At 37.2% G+C, this 19,906-nt stretch overlaps 1 protein-coding gene across 1 annotated transcript in view; it reads left to right on the forward strand.

The window, feature by feature from the left end:
- Positions 1-17,741, forward strand: part of prrg4 (proline rich Gla (G-carboxyglutamic acid) 4 (transmembrane)) — a 35,944-nt gene extending 18,203 nt beyond the window's left edge. The window contains exons 5-7 of the mRNA XM_028793879.2: positions 5,720-5,843; positions 10,333-10,503; positions 17,509-17,741. Of these exons, the coding sequence (XP_028649712.2) occupies positions 5,720-5,843; positions 10,333-10,503; positions 17,509-17,536 (323 nt within the window). The 3' untranslated portion in view covers positions 17,537-17,741. The remainder of the gene's footprint in view (positions 1-5,719; positions 5,844-10,332; positions 10,504-17,508) is intronic.
- Positions 17,742-19,906: the final 2,165 nt, after the last annotated feature.

Consider the following 19,906-nt stretch of genomic DNA (forward strand, 5'->3'; position numbering starts at 1 on the left):
CCAAGTACTGTAAGGTCAGAAGAAACGTAGAAATAAAAACTAATATAAAAAGGTAAGTCTATAATAACCTTTATTCACACCCACCTTGGCCACAGTGAAAAGATAACATAACGCACATAAAGTGTACTTAAATCCCTTTTAATACTGGCTTTTGCTCACAGATAATAACTAAAGGGAAGCCTGATGGAATAATACAATGCCAATAAAGGGGGGGGGTCAGGTTTCGGAATTCATTCCGTTCAGTAGGTTTACAATTTTTAAATGCATTTACACATAGGAATATGTTTTCATCTTGTATATTGTACATATTTAATATCGCAAAACCATTTTGAAAATGGTTTTTCGTTCCCTTTCTGCGCTAATGCCATGTTTAACTTGTTTCATTCTCCCCCAAAAGACTTGCATTTTTAAATATAGGGTATCTGGACCTGGATGCTATAGTAAGTGTGAAATAGGAACCAACCATAAATATTGCATTGCTTTTTTGCAGGGAGCACTTGTGCACCACCAAATTCACTCAACCCATGATGGGCCTGTTTAGAGTCTGCGAACCTTGCATGTCTTTGCAGTGTGACGGAACATGCGTTCTTCACATACATAAATGTCTTGGCTGTGATTTGAACCAAGAATTCTGCATGTAACTCTAGGTCAATTGTGGTACCATGCATCACAGTTCAGTTTGTTCTTGTAAATGTGAGAAGGATATTGGCACATCCTTTTTTTTCCTTTTTGTACTTCAAACTTTTTGTATTGCTGCAGAGCACTACAACACACCAGCAACCACAATTAAGACATTGTGTACTTTTTTTTTTTCTTTTCTACCACAAATGGTTGAAGAACAGATGAGCCATAGTAACTCATATTGATTTTGATTAATAAAATTGTTAAAAAGAGAACGAGGTCTGCAGTGTATGAAATGCCATCCCAGGATATTGAAGAGATTCTGAAAAGAAGATTAGTCACAGTTCTTAACTATTGTAGAAATGACTGACTAACAAATGGAGATACAATATGTAAATAAATTCAAAAACTCTGTTTGGAATATATTATACTGAAGTAGTATGCTTTCTTTCAGTCTGGACTTAATACAGTACTTGGTAAATTATTCTATTTGTCCGTGGTTCTTTGTGTGAAGAAAAATGTGCTAACATTTGTAAAATTTGCACTTAACAAGTTTGCAACTGTCCCCTTGTGTTCTTCTTGAAGAATATATTTTAAAGTAACAGCCAGAATCCACTAGTCTAATTCAATTCATAATTGTAAACAGTTATGCCACTTATTAATCCATTTCACTTCTTCAGTCTTTCTCAAAGCTCATACCTTTTTAGTCCTGCAATCCTCTTTTCTGTTGATCAACTCTAGCATGGTTATGTCTTTTTTTTTTTTGTAATACAGAGACCAAAACTGTCCATAGAACTTCAGATGAGGCCTCACTAGTGAATTATATAACCTCCCTTGACTTGTTAGGTTAAATATATCACAAGGTGTAGGATACATCTTATTAACTTCCTTAATCACGTCTGGGTGAAGGTAGTGACAAGTTCACTATGACTCCAAAGTCGTCCTCATAAGCAGTACTCAAGTTTCAGATGTTCTATTGTGCATTGAAATCTAATATATTTGTTTCTTATGCATAATACCTTCTATACAGATAGATTACATTTCCTTTGCCCAGACCTTTTATACTGTCTAGGTCTCTCTGTAATGAGTAAGCTGATTTTACTTTATCTGCCCTACCACCTAGTTTTATTATCCTCTGCAAGCTTGACAAGGTTTTTATTAATTTTCTAATCCAGATTGTTTATGTATATTAAAAAGAACCGTGGCCCCAGCACCGATTCTTGATGTTCTCATTAGGGATTAATTTGGGGCCACTACTCCAGTGAAATGCTGGTCACCAACTAGGTTTTTTATAAAATTGCTACCTTTTGGCTGAAAATTTGCCTACTGTGTTCTATAATTTTCCCAAACTGCTGCATCAGTAACTCTGTATAGACTGGGCCCTGTTGCAATGTGACACCATCCCTTGTTTACCGTTGTATTTAATATGTAGTTTAGCAAGCTTTGTTGTAATTGAGTACTCAATATTGTATACCATAAGTAAGTTTTGTCTATGTAGATCAGGGAAATGTCAAGTCCACTGAACTTGAGGAAAGTTCTTAACTTCTGTTTGTTGTCTTTGTTTATGTTTCCAACCAAAAAAGGTATGTTCTAGATTGTATATGTTGCTAATGGGCAAAGTGTTTTGCATAGTAGTAGGTAAGCTGCAATCGCAGAGGCTTACTAGTTGCTGATAAATCAACATACTGGTTTTGGCCTTGTATCAATTTTTTTCTGTTTTATATAGGCTGGCGTGCTTAATTTTTCCTTTTTTTTTTTTTTTTTTTTTTACAATCTGTGCCGTCATAGTGTTCAGAAGCTTTGGCTGAACACACACTAAACATTAATGAAGATAAACATCCATAGCAACATTTATAAAGCTGTTTTTTCCTTCTGTGTGTGTCTCTCTCACATCCATTTTCTAACTCCCACCAATACTCAACTGAGTTCACAGATTGAACAATCTAATTTCCATTTATAGATCCACAAATGCTTGTCATGGGTGAAATGAATAAAATGTATGAAAATACAGAATGCATTAATTTAATTTAAAATAAATAAATAAAGTGCATATACTGCAAGATGTGTACACAGGATGTATTGTATTGATGCAAAGGCTACCAGGAAATGGTGAGTGGCAGGGCTGGTTGCTGATATATGAAACTATTATAAAAAGCAGAGTTTAATTTTTTGACAAAATATATACAGACAGTGTGATTGTGTGTGTGTGGTATTGTTTTTTTTTCTTATTGGAAGTGTTCATAAGAAACAAAAGATTTCCTTCAAAACATAGAAGTACATAAGAAACAAGAATAGTTGTCATATATTTTAACTATTAAAATATGTGCTTCAATTTAAATTTAAATTTTTAAAATCAAAATATACTAATTTGTAATAGGCAACTGTCATTTTTAGCCCTCTGATAGAAGTCCATAGAGGGCTAAATTGTTAGTAAAGAATCAAAAATAACGTCTTGTTCGTATTCACTGACCTTCAAATAGTCTAAAACTATACCCCACATGCTTATGTTTGAATTTTGTCATTTTAAACCTTCTGGGAGTGTCTCTTAGAAGGCTAGGACCACCAGTAAAGAATCTAATATCAAATACAATGTCATATTCATCAGCAACCTTGAAATAGCAGACACTCCACAAGCCTATATTATCAATCCCCATTTTTACCCAAACTTTCATGAAAATGAACCTCTTTGACCCCTTGTGTTTCATTAAGGGTTGAGCCCATGGAGTTGGATAATGTAGCATGCAAAACTTTGAGTCCTTGGGATCATTTTTGTTTAAGACACTTAACTGATTTAGCCTTTATGCGGGAATGTACACCCTTATGATAAACTTCTGCCCAAAATGGCCTAAACATGAAAGTTGTTCAGGTCTAGAGGGCTAACAATAAGCGGAAATCCCAAAAAGCTTTATGCTTTGCATAACTAGACTGCAGGATTAGTTGAGATCTATATGATATGTTGGTGATTTTCTCATAGCATTGAGTCAGGAGGCACTAGACAAAAACTGAAGTAATTTCAAAGCGCTCATGAGTAATTATTACTAATACAATATTAAATAAACCTGGTTTTGCAAAGCTCTTCATACAAACACAGTAGATTCAATGCAGTGTATAAGTTAATGAAAAAATAAATTACATCTACACAGAAACCTTTTTCAGGTCTTAAGTTCATATTTCTGCTCCTTCTCAAAAATACCCTCAACATTTGTCCATGTCCACAAAAATTCACAAGGATGTACTGAAATAATTATATTTAGCTGTCCTCTTATGAGTAAATGGTATAGGTACATTATCGTTTAAAATATTAACAGCATCAATTAAGGCAAACTGTATTACTATTTAAAAAATTAAATCACAAGAAGCAGTGAATATACTTTTAAAAAAGAATTGATCACAAAACCATTAACAAAAATCTTTATTGGTTCAGCTCAAAGATCATCTGAAATTCACCAATCCAGCTTGTCACTTGTTTTCATTAAAATGATCCCTTCTTAGGAACAAGTTAACTATGAGAAACATAATGATTAGTGAGTTATTAATTGCTTACTTTATAATAAGCTTGTGCTTCTTGAATAATACCTTTTTATGTGGAACTGTAGTTATTTGATAATATGAGTGTTTTTCAGTTTGTTCTGGGGATTGAGAAAATCCCAAAATGTATTGGTTCTTCTGTTTAATGTTTGTGATATAACTTTGTACAGTATATATTCTGAAGTAAACTTCTTCAAGCAATTTGCTATGTATTTAAAGAAAAAAAAATCTAGGTCTGTTTCTATAAGAGTTCAAAACTAGTTTTCTACAAACTTTTTTGTTTAAAACAAAAAAACTGACATTTTTATTTTTTATTTATTGCCATACTGGTTTTGAATCCCAAAGCTTATCTTATCCAACAAAAGTATTGTTAATGGTTTTGTATTTAATTCCCCCCCCCCCCCCCCCCCCCCCCCCCCAAGGATACCAGCTGCTTCTTAAAATAGCGTTTGTAATTTAAACAAACACACACACAATGAAGCTTATATTCTGATCTTTAGATTTGGTGTTGTTTGGACCACTACAGAATAATAAATTACAATTGCCTTCTTATTGCTAATTTTTTTCCCACATTTTTCATAATGACTTCCTACATGTCATCTTTCAACACGGCTCATACGCTGGTTTCCAGAAATCAGTCTCATAGTTTATCATTGCAATAACTCTTTCACTGTTATGTCACATTTGTTATTATGACAAACTACACAATATGTTCCAAGTAAGTTCTCGCCCTTAATCCTAATAGCCTTTTTAATTGCTTCTATATAATTTGCTTACAGAATGTGATAAGTTCTTCTAAGATGTACTTTAAATTTTCAAACTGCTTATATGTTTTATGTATTTTTACTTTATATTTTGTATGAATTATTTTTATCTGAATAGTTTTGGGTTGTGGAATGAATCATCTGAGTTTCCATTATTTTATTATGGGGAATTTTGCTTTGATATACGAGTGCTTTGAATTAAAAGCACACTTCCGGAACGAATTATTCTCGCAATCGAAGGTTCCACTGTGTATATACCAGTAACCACGCACTGCACGATAACAGTGAATACACTTGACTTGACCATTCATAGATTTTATACCTTCTCTGTACATTAAGCATTTGTTTGCTCAGAGGTTGATGCGCTTGCTGCTTCATGAGAAGCTCTTCTTTCTCCACCCTAGTGGCCCGCTTCTCTTTTTTTTTTTTTTTTGCATTAAAACTGAATAAGTCAGTGTTTGTGTTGCAATTACTTAATATGTTTTCCTTAATTTTTCACTTAAGCTGGCACTTAAGTCTTCAATCTGCCTCAAGAATGATTTAAGATATGAATAGGTAGGAGAAGTGACGACAAAGGTAGTAGGGAATGAGAACAGCGCCCGAATGCAAACGCCGCACAGCCACCCTGCTGGCCGCTGTCGAGAGTTGATTCTACAATAAAATAATTTTTTTTTTTTTTTTTTTTAAAACAGATTTTCCTTTTTCATATTAAAGTTCATTGTATTGAGTTTAGTTATGGCCTTTCTACTCTGACTTTCACAGTTCAGATATTAACTTCTTCTTTTCTGTATCATATTTTTTTTCAGGTTCAAATGACCAAAAGGTAGATGTTACAGCTCTCATTACTGGCCTCATAGCTGGTGGTGTATCACTCTTCATAATTGCTCTGCTATGTTGGTATTTTTGCTGCAGAATTAAAAGGAGAAAAAAGTAAGTGTCCTTAACAGTTAAAATACCAAAATCCAAATAGCAGTAATTAAAATATAAGGCGGCATGAAATAATTTCATTCAGAAACCCCTAACCGGGGTTGCAAATGATCTTTACCTAAACTTTCATTATATAATTGCTTTATGGTGCACTCTTGAATTTTGAAGGCCTTTTGTGTTCAACATTGGCATTTGACCAATACTCTTAACCCAGAATGTTTGAGCATTAAGCACTGCAGTACAGATTCTAACATCTAGACCTCCATAGCACAGATACATTATCATCCAAAATGAATATTTTTGAATACTCTCTCAAGATTGATCAAAAACTGACATCAATTTGTCTCCTGTCATATCGTCTTTAACATGGGGACAATCCTTTCCTAATGTTTATGCACTTGCTGACAGATACAACACATTGAAATCTTTGAATATTTCACTGTATTTGTTTTGGTAGGACTCCCAGTCTATTTGCCAACATGTAAACGTGTAATGTTTACATTGTGAATTTGAATATCCTCCGTACTAAATCTGACAAAGGTTACAGCTAAAATAAATAATGCAAATTTTAAAAGTAGAAAGTATACAGTGCATCTGGAAAGTATTCACAGCACATCACTTTTTCCACATTTTGTTATGTTACAGCCTTATTCCAAAATGTGTGTAGAATTCTGAGGAAAAAAATGAATTTAATCCAACACCCCATAATGACAACATGAACAAAGTTTTTACTTGAGATTTTTGCAAATTTATTAAAAATAAAATAATTGAGAAAGCACATGTACATAAGTATTCACAGCCTTTGCCATGAAGCTCAAAATTGAGCTCAGGTGCATCCTGTTTCCATTGATCATCCTTGAGATGTTTCTGCAGCTTAATTGGAGTCCACCTGTGGTAAATTCAGTTGACTGGACATGATTTGGAAAGGCACACACCTGTCTATATAAGGTCCCACAGTTGACAGTTCATGTTAGAGCACAAACCAAGCATGAAATCAAAGGAATTGTCTGTAGACCTCTGAGACAGGATTGTCTCGAGGCACAAATCTGGGGAAGGTTACAGAAAAATTTCTGCTGCTTTGAAGGTCCCAATGAGCACAGTGGCCTCCATCATCCATAAGTGGAAGAAGTTAAAAACCACCAGGACTCTTCCTAGAGCTGGCCGGCCATCTAAACTGAGCGATCGGGGGAGAAGGGCCTTAGTCAGGGAGGTGACCAAGAACCCGATGGTCACTCTGTCAGAGCTCCAGAGGTCCTCTGGCGAAAGAGGAGTACCTTCCAGAAGGACAACCATCTCTGCAGCAATCCACCAATCAGGCCTGTATGGTAGAGTGGCCAGACGGAAGCCACTCCTTAGTAAAAGGCACATGGCAGTCCGCCTGGAGTTTGCCAAAAGGCACCTGAAGGACTCTTGGACCATGAGAAAGAAAATTCTCTGGTCTGATGAGACAAAGATTGAACTCTTTGGTGTGAATGCCAGGCGTCACGTTTGGAGGAAACCAGGCTCCGCTCATCACCAGGCCAATACCATCCCTACAGTGAAGCATGGTGGTGGCATCATCATGCTGTGGGGATGTTTTTCAGCGGCAGGAACTGGGAGACTAGTCAGGATAAAGGGAAAGATGACTGCAGCAATGTACAGAGACATCCTGGATGAAAACCTGCTCCAGAGCGCTGTTGACCTCAGACTGGGGCGACGGTTCATCTTTCAGCAGGACAACAACCCTAAGCACACAGCCAAGATATCAAAGGAGTGGCTTCAGGACAACTCTGTGAATGTCCTTGAGTGGCCCAGCCAGAGCCCAGACTTGAATCCGATTGAACATCTCTGGAGAGATCTTAAAATGGCTGTGCACCGACGCTTCCCATCCAACCTGATGGAGCTTTAGAGGTTCTGCAAAGAGGAATGGGTGAAACTGGCCAAGGATAGGTGTGCCAAGCTTGAGGCATCATATTCAAAAAGACTTGAGGCTGTAATTGCTGCCAAAGGTGCATCGACAAAGTATTGAGCAAAGGTAGTGAATACTTATGTACATGTGATTTTTCAGTTTGTTTATTTTTAATAAATTTGCAAAAATCTCAACTAAACCTTTTTCACGTTGTCATTATGGGGTGCTGTGTGTAGAATTCTGAGGAAAAAAATGAATTTAATCCATTTTGGAATAAGGCGGTAACATAAAATGTGGAAAAAGTGATGCGCTGTGAATACTTTCCGGATGCACTGTAAATCATTACAAGTACAGTGCCATGAAAAAGTATTGGATATGTGTATAAATGTGCCAAGTGCTTGACTGGAGTAGTATAAAGTTGACTCCCACCAACCTATGGTTATGCTGCATTTCACCACAACCATAAACTTGACAAAATGTTAGAAATAATGGTTACATTTCTATATATTATTGCAAACTGAATGTAACCAATTTCTTTACCATCATATTAGGTTTAAAAAAAAAAAAGTTATGCTAAGCCCAAACACCCATGTTACTTTTTTACCCTCTTGGACATGAACTATTTACACAACCATTAACTGCAAATAGACCTGTCTGTAGCTCTTTAATTCCTTGAGCATGAACTGTTTCTGTCGTGTCACGTAGGAGTATATCAGTGGGGTTTAGTTATGAATATTGATTAGCCCATTTCAAGTCTCCGTTCTTATTCATCAAAATATCAGGTTTTGGAACTTTTTTTTGCTTCAGCTAAAATATGGATGGCCTGAAAGTCTTTAATGTGCCCACTGATACAAAATGCTCCTACAGTGATTGTAACTTGTCCAAGTCCCAGTGCAGCAAGGTGTCCCCAATCTATGATCCTGTCACCACCATGCTTCACTGTTATTGAATGTTCATTTTATATGACTAGTCTGCCCACTTTTTATACATAGATCTTTGGAGTGATTTACAGTAGCTGATTGTCTCAGAAGGCTGCATTACAACACTGCTAATTTTACTTTTCAGTAATGATGCCAGATGAACTTGTAAAAGAATGAGTTAAAGTGCTTGTCACTTTTGTGGGTAGCACTGCACCCTCCTTGTAATTGCTCACTTACTCATGTACAGAAGCTATGGCTTCCTCCCTCACCCTAAAAATGTGCATCTTAAGCTTTTGGGGTCTAAATGAGTACATATGGTGTTTTCCAAATACATATATGGGTAACTGCTGTTTTTAGCATTTAGAATATTTAACCCCTTTTTAGAACACACTTGGTAATCCAAAAAATAAACAATTTGTGTTGAGTCCTATTTCCTTGGAGGCAGGTATTTTCTGTATTTGGTTTTGAATAATTTTACAGTTTGGAAGAATAATTTATATAGTATAAGGTGTTACATTAATATGTAAAAACTAGCCAACCCGCGGCGTAGCATACTCCGCATAATTATGTATTGATGGGTGAACACTTCCTGAAAGACACAGTTATCCAAATGGGATGGGTTTGAGGATACCACTGTGAGTGAATGAAAAGATGGAACTCTGGAGAGAGCAACATACAATTGTCCGTGACTGAAAACTGGTTTTGATACAGGCATATCTTTTTGAAAGTTTGTCCCTGTGCCTTATTAATTGTCATTGCAAAGGCCAATCTAACAGGAAATTGTCTGCGTGTAAAAGTAAAAGGCAAATTTGAATCTGATGGGGTCAGGGAAATCCGGGGAATATGGACAGTTTGTGAGGTAGGAGCTGCAATTGTTTTACACTCCAGTACATTGCGGTGAATGCTGAGAACAGTCAGACGGTATGTGATCTTCTTCGAACCTCCGACTTTTGTTCTTGATTAACGAAAACATTCTTGGCAAATGCTTTCGCGCGAATTGTTGGCTCTGTAGTGCGTGTGCCATGGTCGGCTGCTTAGTGAATTGTTGGTATGCGGGACTCGGTCTTGTGTGCGTCTTGCTTGCCATGGACTTAAGTGAATTATATATATAGATATTTTTTCTTATGCAGCAAAGTAATAATCCAGAACACCATAAAACATACAATAGAATGTCTGATGCAAAATAAATGTTATATTTTGGTATGACCAAGTCAGATGTTGAAATGTGGTATGCCCTAAAGCCAGCTCTTTCTCGTGCCAGTATTTACATTCAAGACTGTTGTATGTTTATCAATGTAAATGAAAGCCAGTTTGTTCTGATATGAAAATTGAATCAAGTACAGAACAGATGACCAGTGTGTTTTTGTTTTAAAATATGTTACACAAACTGATAATCTGCTGAGACCAGTTAATGTGAAATGCTGAACGTAGGATGAAAAAAATCAATCATATGAAGCTTGATAAGCTTGTAATAAACCTTTGGAGATTCTGTCAAAGTGCAGAAAGAAAGTACAGAACACAACTTGTATTTATTCCAAACTAATCACCTAGCAATTGTCTGGATTAAATATGTAAATAACATGCATTCTACACATAAGGATTATATATTGTAGATGCTTTTCAAATATCTTTGGTAACTAAAATTTGCGATTAATAATTATGTGATTTCACTGTCCTTTTTCAGTGTGATTCGTATGAGACAGAACAGTCCAAGTTCTAATCCTACAAGTGGGGAAGAGATCTCTTTGAACACAATGCCTACCCAAATGGAGGACACTGCACATGGACTTCCATCATACGATCAAGCCTTTGCTATGTCAGGACAGTATGATGCACCCCCTCCTCCTTATCCAGGGTATGCCTTCCAGAAAAGTTTCTCTATTCTTAAAGTTCTATACGTACAAATTGAGACTAGTTGTTCATGTTTAATTTCCAGTTCTTCATAGCCTTTCTTACAAGATTAATTTTACCTGTTTCCTTTGATATTTTTGTGCAGTTAACTCACAATATAAATGATTTTATCTACTGTATACCTTTCAGTGCCTCTTTTTTTCTGTCAGTGTTCCAGTTTTTTGTGAGAGGCTTTTTTTAAGTATCCCTTCATTATAAAATAGTGCCTTACTTCATACTATACTCAGTTTTATACTGTTTATGGTTATGGACCATGTATTAGTCAAGGACACTGCTATGTGGTGCTTTTTACTCTTCCCAATTCATGCTTTGTTTAGAGGACACCACTTATGATTATTAAAATTTGATTGACTTGGATCAAAAAGAAAAGGTGTAGAACTGTATCAAAGGCTTTTCTAAAGTCTACATAAATAATGTTTCGAGCTTTGTTTTTTCCTACTACTCCAGTTGCTCATTCAAAAAAGCGAAGAGATTATAAACCCATGCGGACTGCTTACTATATTTTCTTAGTTTGCACCTCTAAGTTTGGTGGTAGTGATATAGCCCCCCATAGTCTGTTCCCCTCTTGTATTATTCCCTAATACCTTCATTATTTGCACTGAAAAATATTCTACAGTTGATTAGATCACTACCTCCTGCATTTTAAAAATGCAATGTTAATAGTGTCTATATTCTGTGGACTCCTAGTCCACCAAAGTCTGCTCCTTTCACATTTCTTTTGGCTTCTGACATCCTGACATGACTTAAGGGCCTCTTCTGCATCAAAGTAGGCCACTATGGGAGTGCTACTTGTCCAGTTTAGAGACACCAACAGTTTAATAGACAAAAACAACTTAAAATGAAAGTTGTACTTTTTAAAATATTCTCCATAGGAAGGCAATAATGTAGCTTTTTTACTGGCACATGCCAAGTCAGATGTCCAGTGCTGCCTGTGTTTGAGGTTTTTTTTGTTGGTAATGGACAGTAATCACTCTACCAATACCCAGAGCCAGACAGAGTTTATATCATGTTCAATGCATAGTCACCAATAATGCATATCCTTTCTTGTATGAAAGTAAGAATGTATTCTTACTTATTCAACCTTTATTTAAACGCGTCTTTGGACTTTAATTACCCCTGTTGTATGTGTTTGAAAATCAATAAATAAATTTCACTACTAGTCCGTTAATACCCCCACTTGTTACCTTAACACATCACATGTTTCCTGTTATGCAAATATGTTTGATGTATCCATAACCTGTTATAATACAAACAAAACATTCAGTAAATATCTTTTTCTTTCTACTCCCATAAAAAATACATTATAGTGTAAAACAAAGTTCCAGGTTCAAGTGTTGACCCATGTTTAAAATGAAATTTTATAAACAAAAACAATCCATCTTTCTTCATAATATTGTCCTGAAAAATTGCTTTTTCCAAACAAATACATAATTGAACTTCTAAGAAAAGTTAAAGTGCATTCCATCCATCATAACCACCATAACCAAAATATTCATAAGCCAACCTATAATGGACATACTCTAATCTGACAGTTTAATTAAACTTAACAGTATCCTAATTTCAAGCCACCTCAAATTTAAGGCATTTGTTTTCCAACTCCACCCATTTATCAGGAAAGGCTTTGTACAGATGACTTAAACTGAATAAGAGCGGAGTGTGTCAACATCTGTCATTTTCTCAATCATAACTATAAACAAGGGGCTATATTAAATGGCCCCAAATACTAAATGCTAATATTAAACAGAAACATGTTCCGAATGCTCATGATTTTGTGCCATATGCCATCCATCCATCCATTCTCTTCCGCTTATCCGAGGTCGGGTCGTGGGGGCAGCAGCTTGAGCAGAGATGCCCAGACTTCCCTCTTCCCGGCCACTTCTTCTAGCTCTTCCGGGAGAATCCCGAGGCATTCCCAGGCCAGCCGGGAGACATAGTCCCTCCAGCGTGTCCTGGGTCTTCCCCGGGGCCTCCTCCCGGTTGGACGTGCCTGGAACACCTCACCAGGGAGGCGTCCAGGAGGCATCCTGATCAGATGCCCGAGCCACCTCATCTGACTCCTCTCGATGCGGAGGAGCAGCGGCTCTACTCTGAGCCCCTCCCGGATGACTGAGCTTCTCACCCTATCTTTAAGGGAGAGCCCAGACACCCTGCAGAGGAAACTCATTTCAGCTGCTTGTATTCACAATCTCGTTCTTTCGGACACTACCCATAGCTCATGACCATAGGTGAGGGTAGGAACATAGATCGACTGGTAAATTGAGAGCTTTGCCTTATGGCTCAGCTCCTTTTTCACCATGACAGACTAATGCAGAGCCCGCATCACTGCGGACGCCGCACCGATCTGCCTGTCGATCTCACGCTCCATTCTTCCCTCACTCATGAACAAGACCCTGAGATACTTGAACTCCTCCACTTGGGGCAGAATCTCGCTACAAACCCTGAGAGGGCACTCCACCCTTTTCCGGCTGAGGACCATGGTCTCGGATTTGGAGGTGCTGATTCTCATCCCAGCCGCTTCACACTCAGCTGCAAACCAATCCAGAGAGAGCTGAAGATCACGGCCTGATGAAGCAAACAGGACAACATCATCTGCAAAAAGCAGTGACCCAATCCTGAGTCCGCCAAACTGGACCCCCTCAACACCCTGGCTGCGCCTAGAAATTCTGTTCATAAATGTTATGAACAGAATCGGTGACAAAGGGCAGCCCTGGCGGAGTCCAACTCTCACTGGAAACGGGTTCGACTTACTGCCGGCAATGTGGACCAAGCTCTGACACTGGTTGTACAGGGACTGAATAGCCCTTATCAGGGGGTCCGGTACCCCATACTCCCGGAGCACCCCCCACAGGATTCCCCGAGGGACACGGTCGAACGCCTTTTCCAAGACCACAAAACACATGTAGACTGGTTGGGCGAACTCCCATGCACCCTCCAGGACTCTGCTAAGGGTGTAGAGCTGGTCCACTGTTCCGCGACCAGGACGAAAACCACACTGTTCCTCCTGAATCCGAGGCTCGACTATCCGACGGACCCTCCTCTCCAGGACCCCTGAATAGACTTTTCCAGGGAGGCTGAGGAGTGTGATCTCTGTGTAGTTGGAACACACCCTCCTGTCCCCCTTCTTAAAGAGGGGGACCACCACCCCGGTCTGCCAATCCAGAGGTACTGTCCCTGATGTCCATGCGATGTTGCAGAGGCGTGTCAACCAAGACAGTCCTACAACATCCAGAGCCTTGAGGAACTCCGGGCGTATCTCATCCACCCCCGGGGCCCTGCCACCGAGGAGTTTTCTGACCACCTCGGTGACCTCAGTCCCAGAGATGGGGGAGCCCACCTCCGAGTCCCCAGGCTCTGCTTCCTCATTGGAAGGCATGTTAGTGGGATTGAGGAGGTCTTCGAAGTACTCCCCCCACCGACCCACAACATCCCGAGTCGAGGTCAGCAGCGCACCATCCCCACCATATACAGTGTTGACACTGTCAGGGTTCCCACGCGTCCTGGAAAACCTGAAAATTTTGAGGGTTATTTTCCAGTCATTGAAATGACCTGGAAACTGATCGAAATGGCCAAATGTCCTGGAAATAATCTTTGTTGTCCTGGAATTTTATTTCTGTTTTCGCTTTTTAATTTTTCTGTTTGAAACTGCTTGCTGTTCGTAAGTCTAGATATGATGACAGCTGAGCTAGGTCGTGGCCTCTGCTGCGCAATGTCTCCACCTACTGAGACATGTATAGGCAATTATATTTATAAATGATTCTTTGACTGGTGGCTCATTTGATGGAGTATTGCCAAAGCCCCTCTTACAGCATTGCAGAAATGCCAGGATGCGATATGTCCAATACCTGAAAATGACAAGCAAAGAGAAGAGCTCCACTCTGAAATCAAAAAGTGGCAGCAAAGAGACAGAAAATAATCACTAGCATTGAGGCAATGCAAGAAGAAGCAGATGTAATGGCAGAGAACGCTGAGAGAAAACAGGACTTTACACTGCTCACAAAATCTAATGCCTATCGTAAAAGTGTTGCTGAAAAAAATAGAGTCATCGGTCTAGATGCAGTTTTATCAGACCTCAAGGAGCAACACCAGCATTGTTTCTAAACCTAGGCCTACACCAGATGCCTTTTTCACAGGTTACACTACAGTGACTGTTTTTTTTTCCAATATACTGGAGTTCAGGCTCTTATCCTTTGTTCCTAGTATTCTTTCTAGTTTAACCAAGTTTTCAACTCAGGAATTGATGGCAAGGCTATCATGATTTAAAATGGATGTATTTTGCTTCTTTTCCCACAAAGATAAGTTCTTTATTATAATCTTTGTCGTTGATTTATGCAAATTCTACAGCTGCTGTATTCCCAGTAAAGCTACCAGTTGAAAGTTAACTCTGACTTTGTTTTGTCGCGTGCCAATTGTTGCATATATTAGTGTTATAGGCATCATACACATGATATAGGCAATAAATTGGCTTTATGCAGTTTTGTTTAATACAAACATTGTACATAAATTTATTTGATACAAACAATGACATAATATGTAATATGCAAGTAACTTTTACTGAAATTCGGTCACTATGGTAGCCTATTTCATGGTGTCATCAACAGCTCTATACTGAACATTATGGAATTGCTCAGTATATGTCACTGTTTGGATAGTTTTCCACAATCCAAGAGGCATTTATTTCTTTAAAAGAGTTTTGCAGTTTAAAACAGTGTGTAACAAAAAGAGGTCAAACAACTCCATTATACATCAGTGCATTAATTGGTGTTGCCTTTATGTAATTTAGCATATCGGTGACACTAAGTCCCTGCATAATCAAAGAGAAATTAAAATGGCGTTAAGCCTGCGACTAAAGTGTATGACTGTATGACCAGATCCTGTCATGAATTTCTGGAAAAAGCTCCTGGAAATGTCCTGGAAAATGATTCCTTAAAAAGAGTGGGAACCCTGCACTGTACTGCTTCCCGTTGTGCCATATGTAATCTTTATAATGTCAGTGTGGGGATTACTAGTAGTTGCTGTTCTATTCTGAAAGAAATTACTTGCAACTTCTGTATGAGCTATACGGCGAAATTCACACATGCAGCATACTTAATACAAGGTTTTTTAATGTCTGCTATTAAAACATAACAATGTGGCATTAGTAATAAACAAACAATAGGAATATTTAGGTGTGCTATGGCTTTGTGCATACAATATAAATGTTCTAAATAGCTACTAAACTGCAAATATCCATGCATATTAGGATATGAACAGACAATATATTACAAAAAACACCTTTCAGACTCAACATTGTACCACTGCTCATATAACAGCTGACCCTACTCTAGAATTAATTTCTCATTGAATCAATTTTCTCATGAACAGAAGTGGGATGTCATTACATACACAATCCTGTGTCTTAGCCTTTTCAAACTGCAGATAAGCACAATTTGCAGTGACTTTCTTTGATTGATAGAAGGCATCTACTAAGATCCAATTGATAGTAGACTTGCTAGTATGCACTGTGTGTTTGTGTGTGTGTAAAAATATGAAGTATGAACCTATTTAGAGTCTGTCATTTGGTAGTTTTTCTTTTATTTCTGGAATGGCTCTGTAATTTTGTGTCTTGAGGTTTTTTTTTTTTTTTTTTTTTGTGGCAATTAATCTCTAGATCAGACCAATCTAATGCCCTACAAACAATTGCAAAAGTATAAGGGAGGACTTTAAAAGCACACCTAAATTTTACTATATGAAGAACACCGTTACGAAATTTGGACTTTTAAGGCATTCCATAAAAATGAATTTTTGCTGTCATTGGAATCTTGTTAAATTAGCATTCATTTCAGAATAGTCAGGCAAGATCACGTTCACTTCAACAGCTTTTTATGGACCTGGAGACACTAAGCCAACCTGGAAAGATGAAGAGCCACCTGGCGCTGTCTGCCTCCAGAGAGTCCAAAGTTGTAATATTTTGGATTCTGGCCTACCCTTCCACATATTGCTTCTACTGTCACTATCCTTGTTTCTCTCTAAAAAGATGAGTGTTTCTGCAAACTGAGTATATAGTTCGAAGCATTTAGTAATCATAACTACATTTGTATACAAAGCCCATATTGTAGTATTATCAGAATCTGATCCTAATTCTGTACAAAATATACTCTAGAATTTGACCCATATTTAGCATGTTATAAAGAAATTCAGTCTTTTGAACCCTTCATTCAATCTTTTTTTATCCTTTTAAACCCATTTATCCAAATCAGGGTCACAGGCAACTGGTACAGCTTGATTAGTTATGTTTGCTTCCGTGTTTTTGTGAAGTAGTTTGTGTCTCTTCAGCCCAGGATGATACACTTGGTTTCTGACCAGCTGTACTTTAGTCTAAAGAGAACTGTAAAGAAATTTATATTTTTAAATAATGGAATTATTAAAGCATGCCATCTGCTGCATTGAAACATGCTTTCTCTTCTTTCTTGGCCCATACAACTGCCACTCCACTTGACACACATTATGCATTTTATTGTTGTGCTAATTGATTAATAGTGAGGGCCCAGTTGTATGATTTGCAAAAATATGAAGGGTATTTTTCCTATTTTGCCTTATAAAGAATTGTCATACAGAATTATTGCAATAAACTTTTATCTAACAACAATAATAATAATAAAAATAATAATAATGTTAATAATAATAAAATTATGATTGCAATAAACTTATTTACTTAAAACTTACTTAAAGAAAGGTGATTCCTCGAATATTCTAAACTGCAGTTACAGCAAAGTTTTTTTTTTTGTTTTTTTTTTTTTTTTTTTAAAAAGAGAAAAATATTCTATTTGGCCACATAAAAAAAATCCTAAACCTGACATTAGATCCATTTATATACTTATTCAATTGACCATTAACATAAATATCCATTTTTTCCTCTATTAGAAGGTGTTTTTATATTTTGACTGTTATTTGCATTTCTGTTTTCTTGCAGGTCTCGGTCAGGATCACTGCATCAGTGAAAAGAAGGAAACGCAGTCCATATGTATTTTGTGTTTTAAACAAATGTGAAACATAATTATTTTTTTAATGTGCATTTTTCTGTGATACACTAATTTGTTTCTGTAGTCAGGAGTAAAGGGCTAGTAGTGCCTTTCTAAATCTGTTTTAGTATGTTTTAACCAATTTTATTGTAATACTACAAATAAATTATCATTCTTCCCTCAACCGAGACCTGTTAAAATATTTATTGAAATTGTAATTTACTGAAGAATATTTTGGTGCTTATTCCCTTCTACATTTATTAACAGTTAGTTGTGCATGTCCATGTATAGTGCACTCTGTTTTTTATATATGCACAGTACACATAATGACTACCATTTTCTGAATATTGATGACTTCCATCTTTGAGCGTTATCAATCACATGTCAACACTGTTTTAAAATTAAAGAAAAAAAATCTCTTGTTATACAAGAAACTAAATCCATATCAGCTGTGTCACCACAATATGGATATAAAACATACTTCCATAAGCTATACAAATTCACCTTGTATATACATAAAATCGGATATACAGTATGTATACTTGGTATTTCTAGCCAGTTTGAGTTCTTGTTTAGAAAATTAAGAATTCTGAGTGATTTGAAATTGAAGACCTGAACAAATTATTTGGAAAGGTGTTGTTTTTTTTTTTTTCTTTCTTTCTTCATCCTTGGACAGCTAGCAACATGTCTTTGCCAGAGGCATATATGTAGAGTTTGACATCTTTTAGCCTTGAAATTAAGCCGACATTAAGCCATTTCAATGAAAAGCATTAACATGTCTGCTTTACATCACTCAAGCATATTCACAAGAATCTATTTTATATGTTCTGATGAAGGAATAAAAATATAAAAATCAATGCTTGATTGAATTTGTTTCTGAATTCTACAAAATTCCATAACATCTGGAGAGAAATAGCAAATCTTCAAAGTGTATGAGATTAAATATTTATAAACCTTAATTTGTTACACAATTAATGAGGTCAAAGTGAAATAGGTTATTTTTGTGTTTTTTTTTTTTTGTTTTTTTTTTTGGAAATCATTCTTTTGTGACAGTGTTAGAATTCACTAGTGAATTATCTTGGACTTGCTTCTGGAGGGCATATTTTTATTAAGATCCAGTAGATAAATATTTGGTGCAAATTTCACCTGCCCATTCCTAAGGCTATTTTATGCATGCTAGAAAAGACAAGTTTCTACTTGAGCAAAATAAACTGCCGTGGTAAAATGTACAGGTGTTTGGGGGACTATTTTTACCTCTTTCTTCCTTTTTCTCTCTCACTCTCTCTGTTTTGAGAGTGGTGAGTGGGCGGAGCTTTTCAAGAGGACTAGGAGAGTGAACGGGAGTGTTTGAAGGTTTCTCCATCTTTACTGTATCTTCCTATTGTTTTTCCTGTCTCTTTTTAATGTATTTTTGGCGATTAGTGTACACTGAGGACAGCCAGTATGGCCTCCCCTGGGGCTGTCCCTGTTATGAAGGTTTCTGTGCCCCGTGGAATTCGGTATTCCTTCTGATTTGGCACATCATGTTCACATATCTTTGTGTGCCATTTCCCTTTTGATTTAAAACATGTTCCATGCAAAATGCTGGCCTTTCTGTTAGTAAACCTGCACGTGCACCCGCGCTCCAAGGTTGCAGGTGTGTTAACACATTATTGTTGTTTTACTGGGGTGCTCTGTGGTTGATAGCAGACAGTAAACTTTGTTAAAATGGTATTGAAAAGTGCCACTTGTGAGTTGCATTTTCAGTCATTTTGGCATGTACACTGTATGTTCCGTTACCAATACATTCTTCAATGGGAGCTCATCAACAAAGAAAAAAAGAAAACCAGATTTGGGAAAATATCAGATAGTTTACTGTCCTCCGTTCATCCCAGAGCACCCCAGTAAAATGGCAATAATGTGTAATACACTTGCAGCCTTAAACTGCAGATTTCAAGATATTGTTGCGTGTGAGGAAACAGCAGGCAGACGGCTGCACATGCATATTTACAAACAGGCAGGCTGGCATTTTGAATTGATCATGCTTAAAATCAAAAGGGTAATGGCACACAAAGATGTGTGAATATGTGGAGATCTGTGATAAACACACCTTTAGTGCACCTGCACCAAATAAGAAGGGACACTGAATTTCATGGGGCACAGAAATCTTCATAACCCCCCTCTTCAGAATGATGAATTCCAAAAGCTTAAGCTACAGCACACTGTAAAACTAATGCCTGAGTTGGCCTGCTGTTTAGAGGAGCGTGTTTTAGCTGTTGGTAATGTGATCGGTTGCAAAAATTTCCGCTTCATGAATGATCAGTGCAGTTGTGGTGTTTGTTCCACAACTGACCTCGTACATCATTTAGT

The sequence above is a fragment of the Erpetoichthys calabaricus genome, chromosome 2 (assembly GCF_900747795.2).
Source record: "Erpetoichthys calabaricus chromosome 2, fErpCal1.3, whole genome shotgun sequence".
NCBI lineage: Eukaryota > Metazoa > Chordata > Cladistia > Polypteriformes > Polypteridae > Erpetoichthys > Erpetoichthys calabaricus.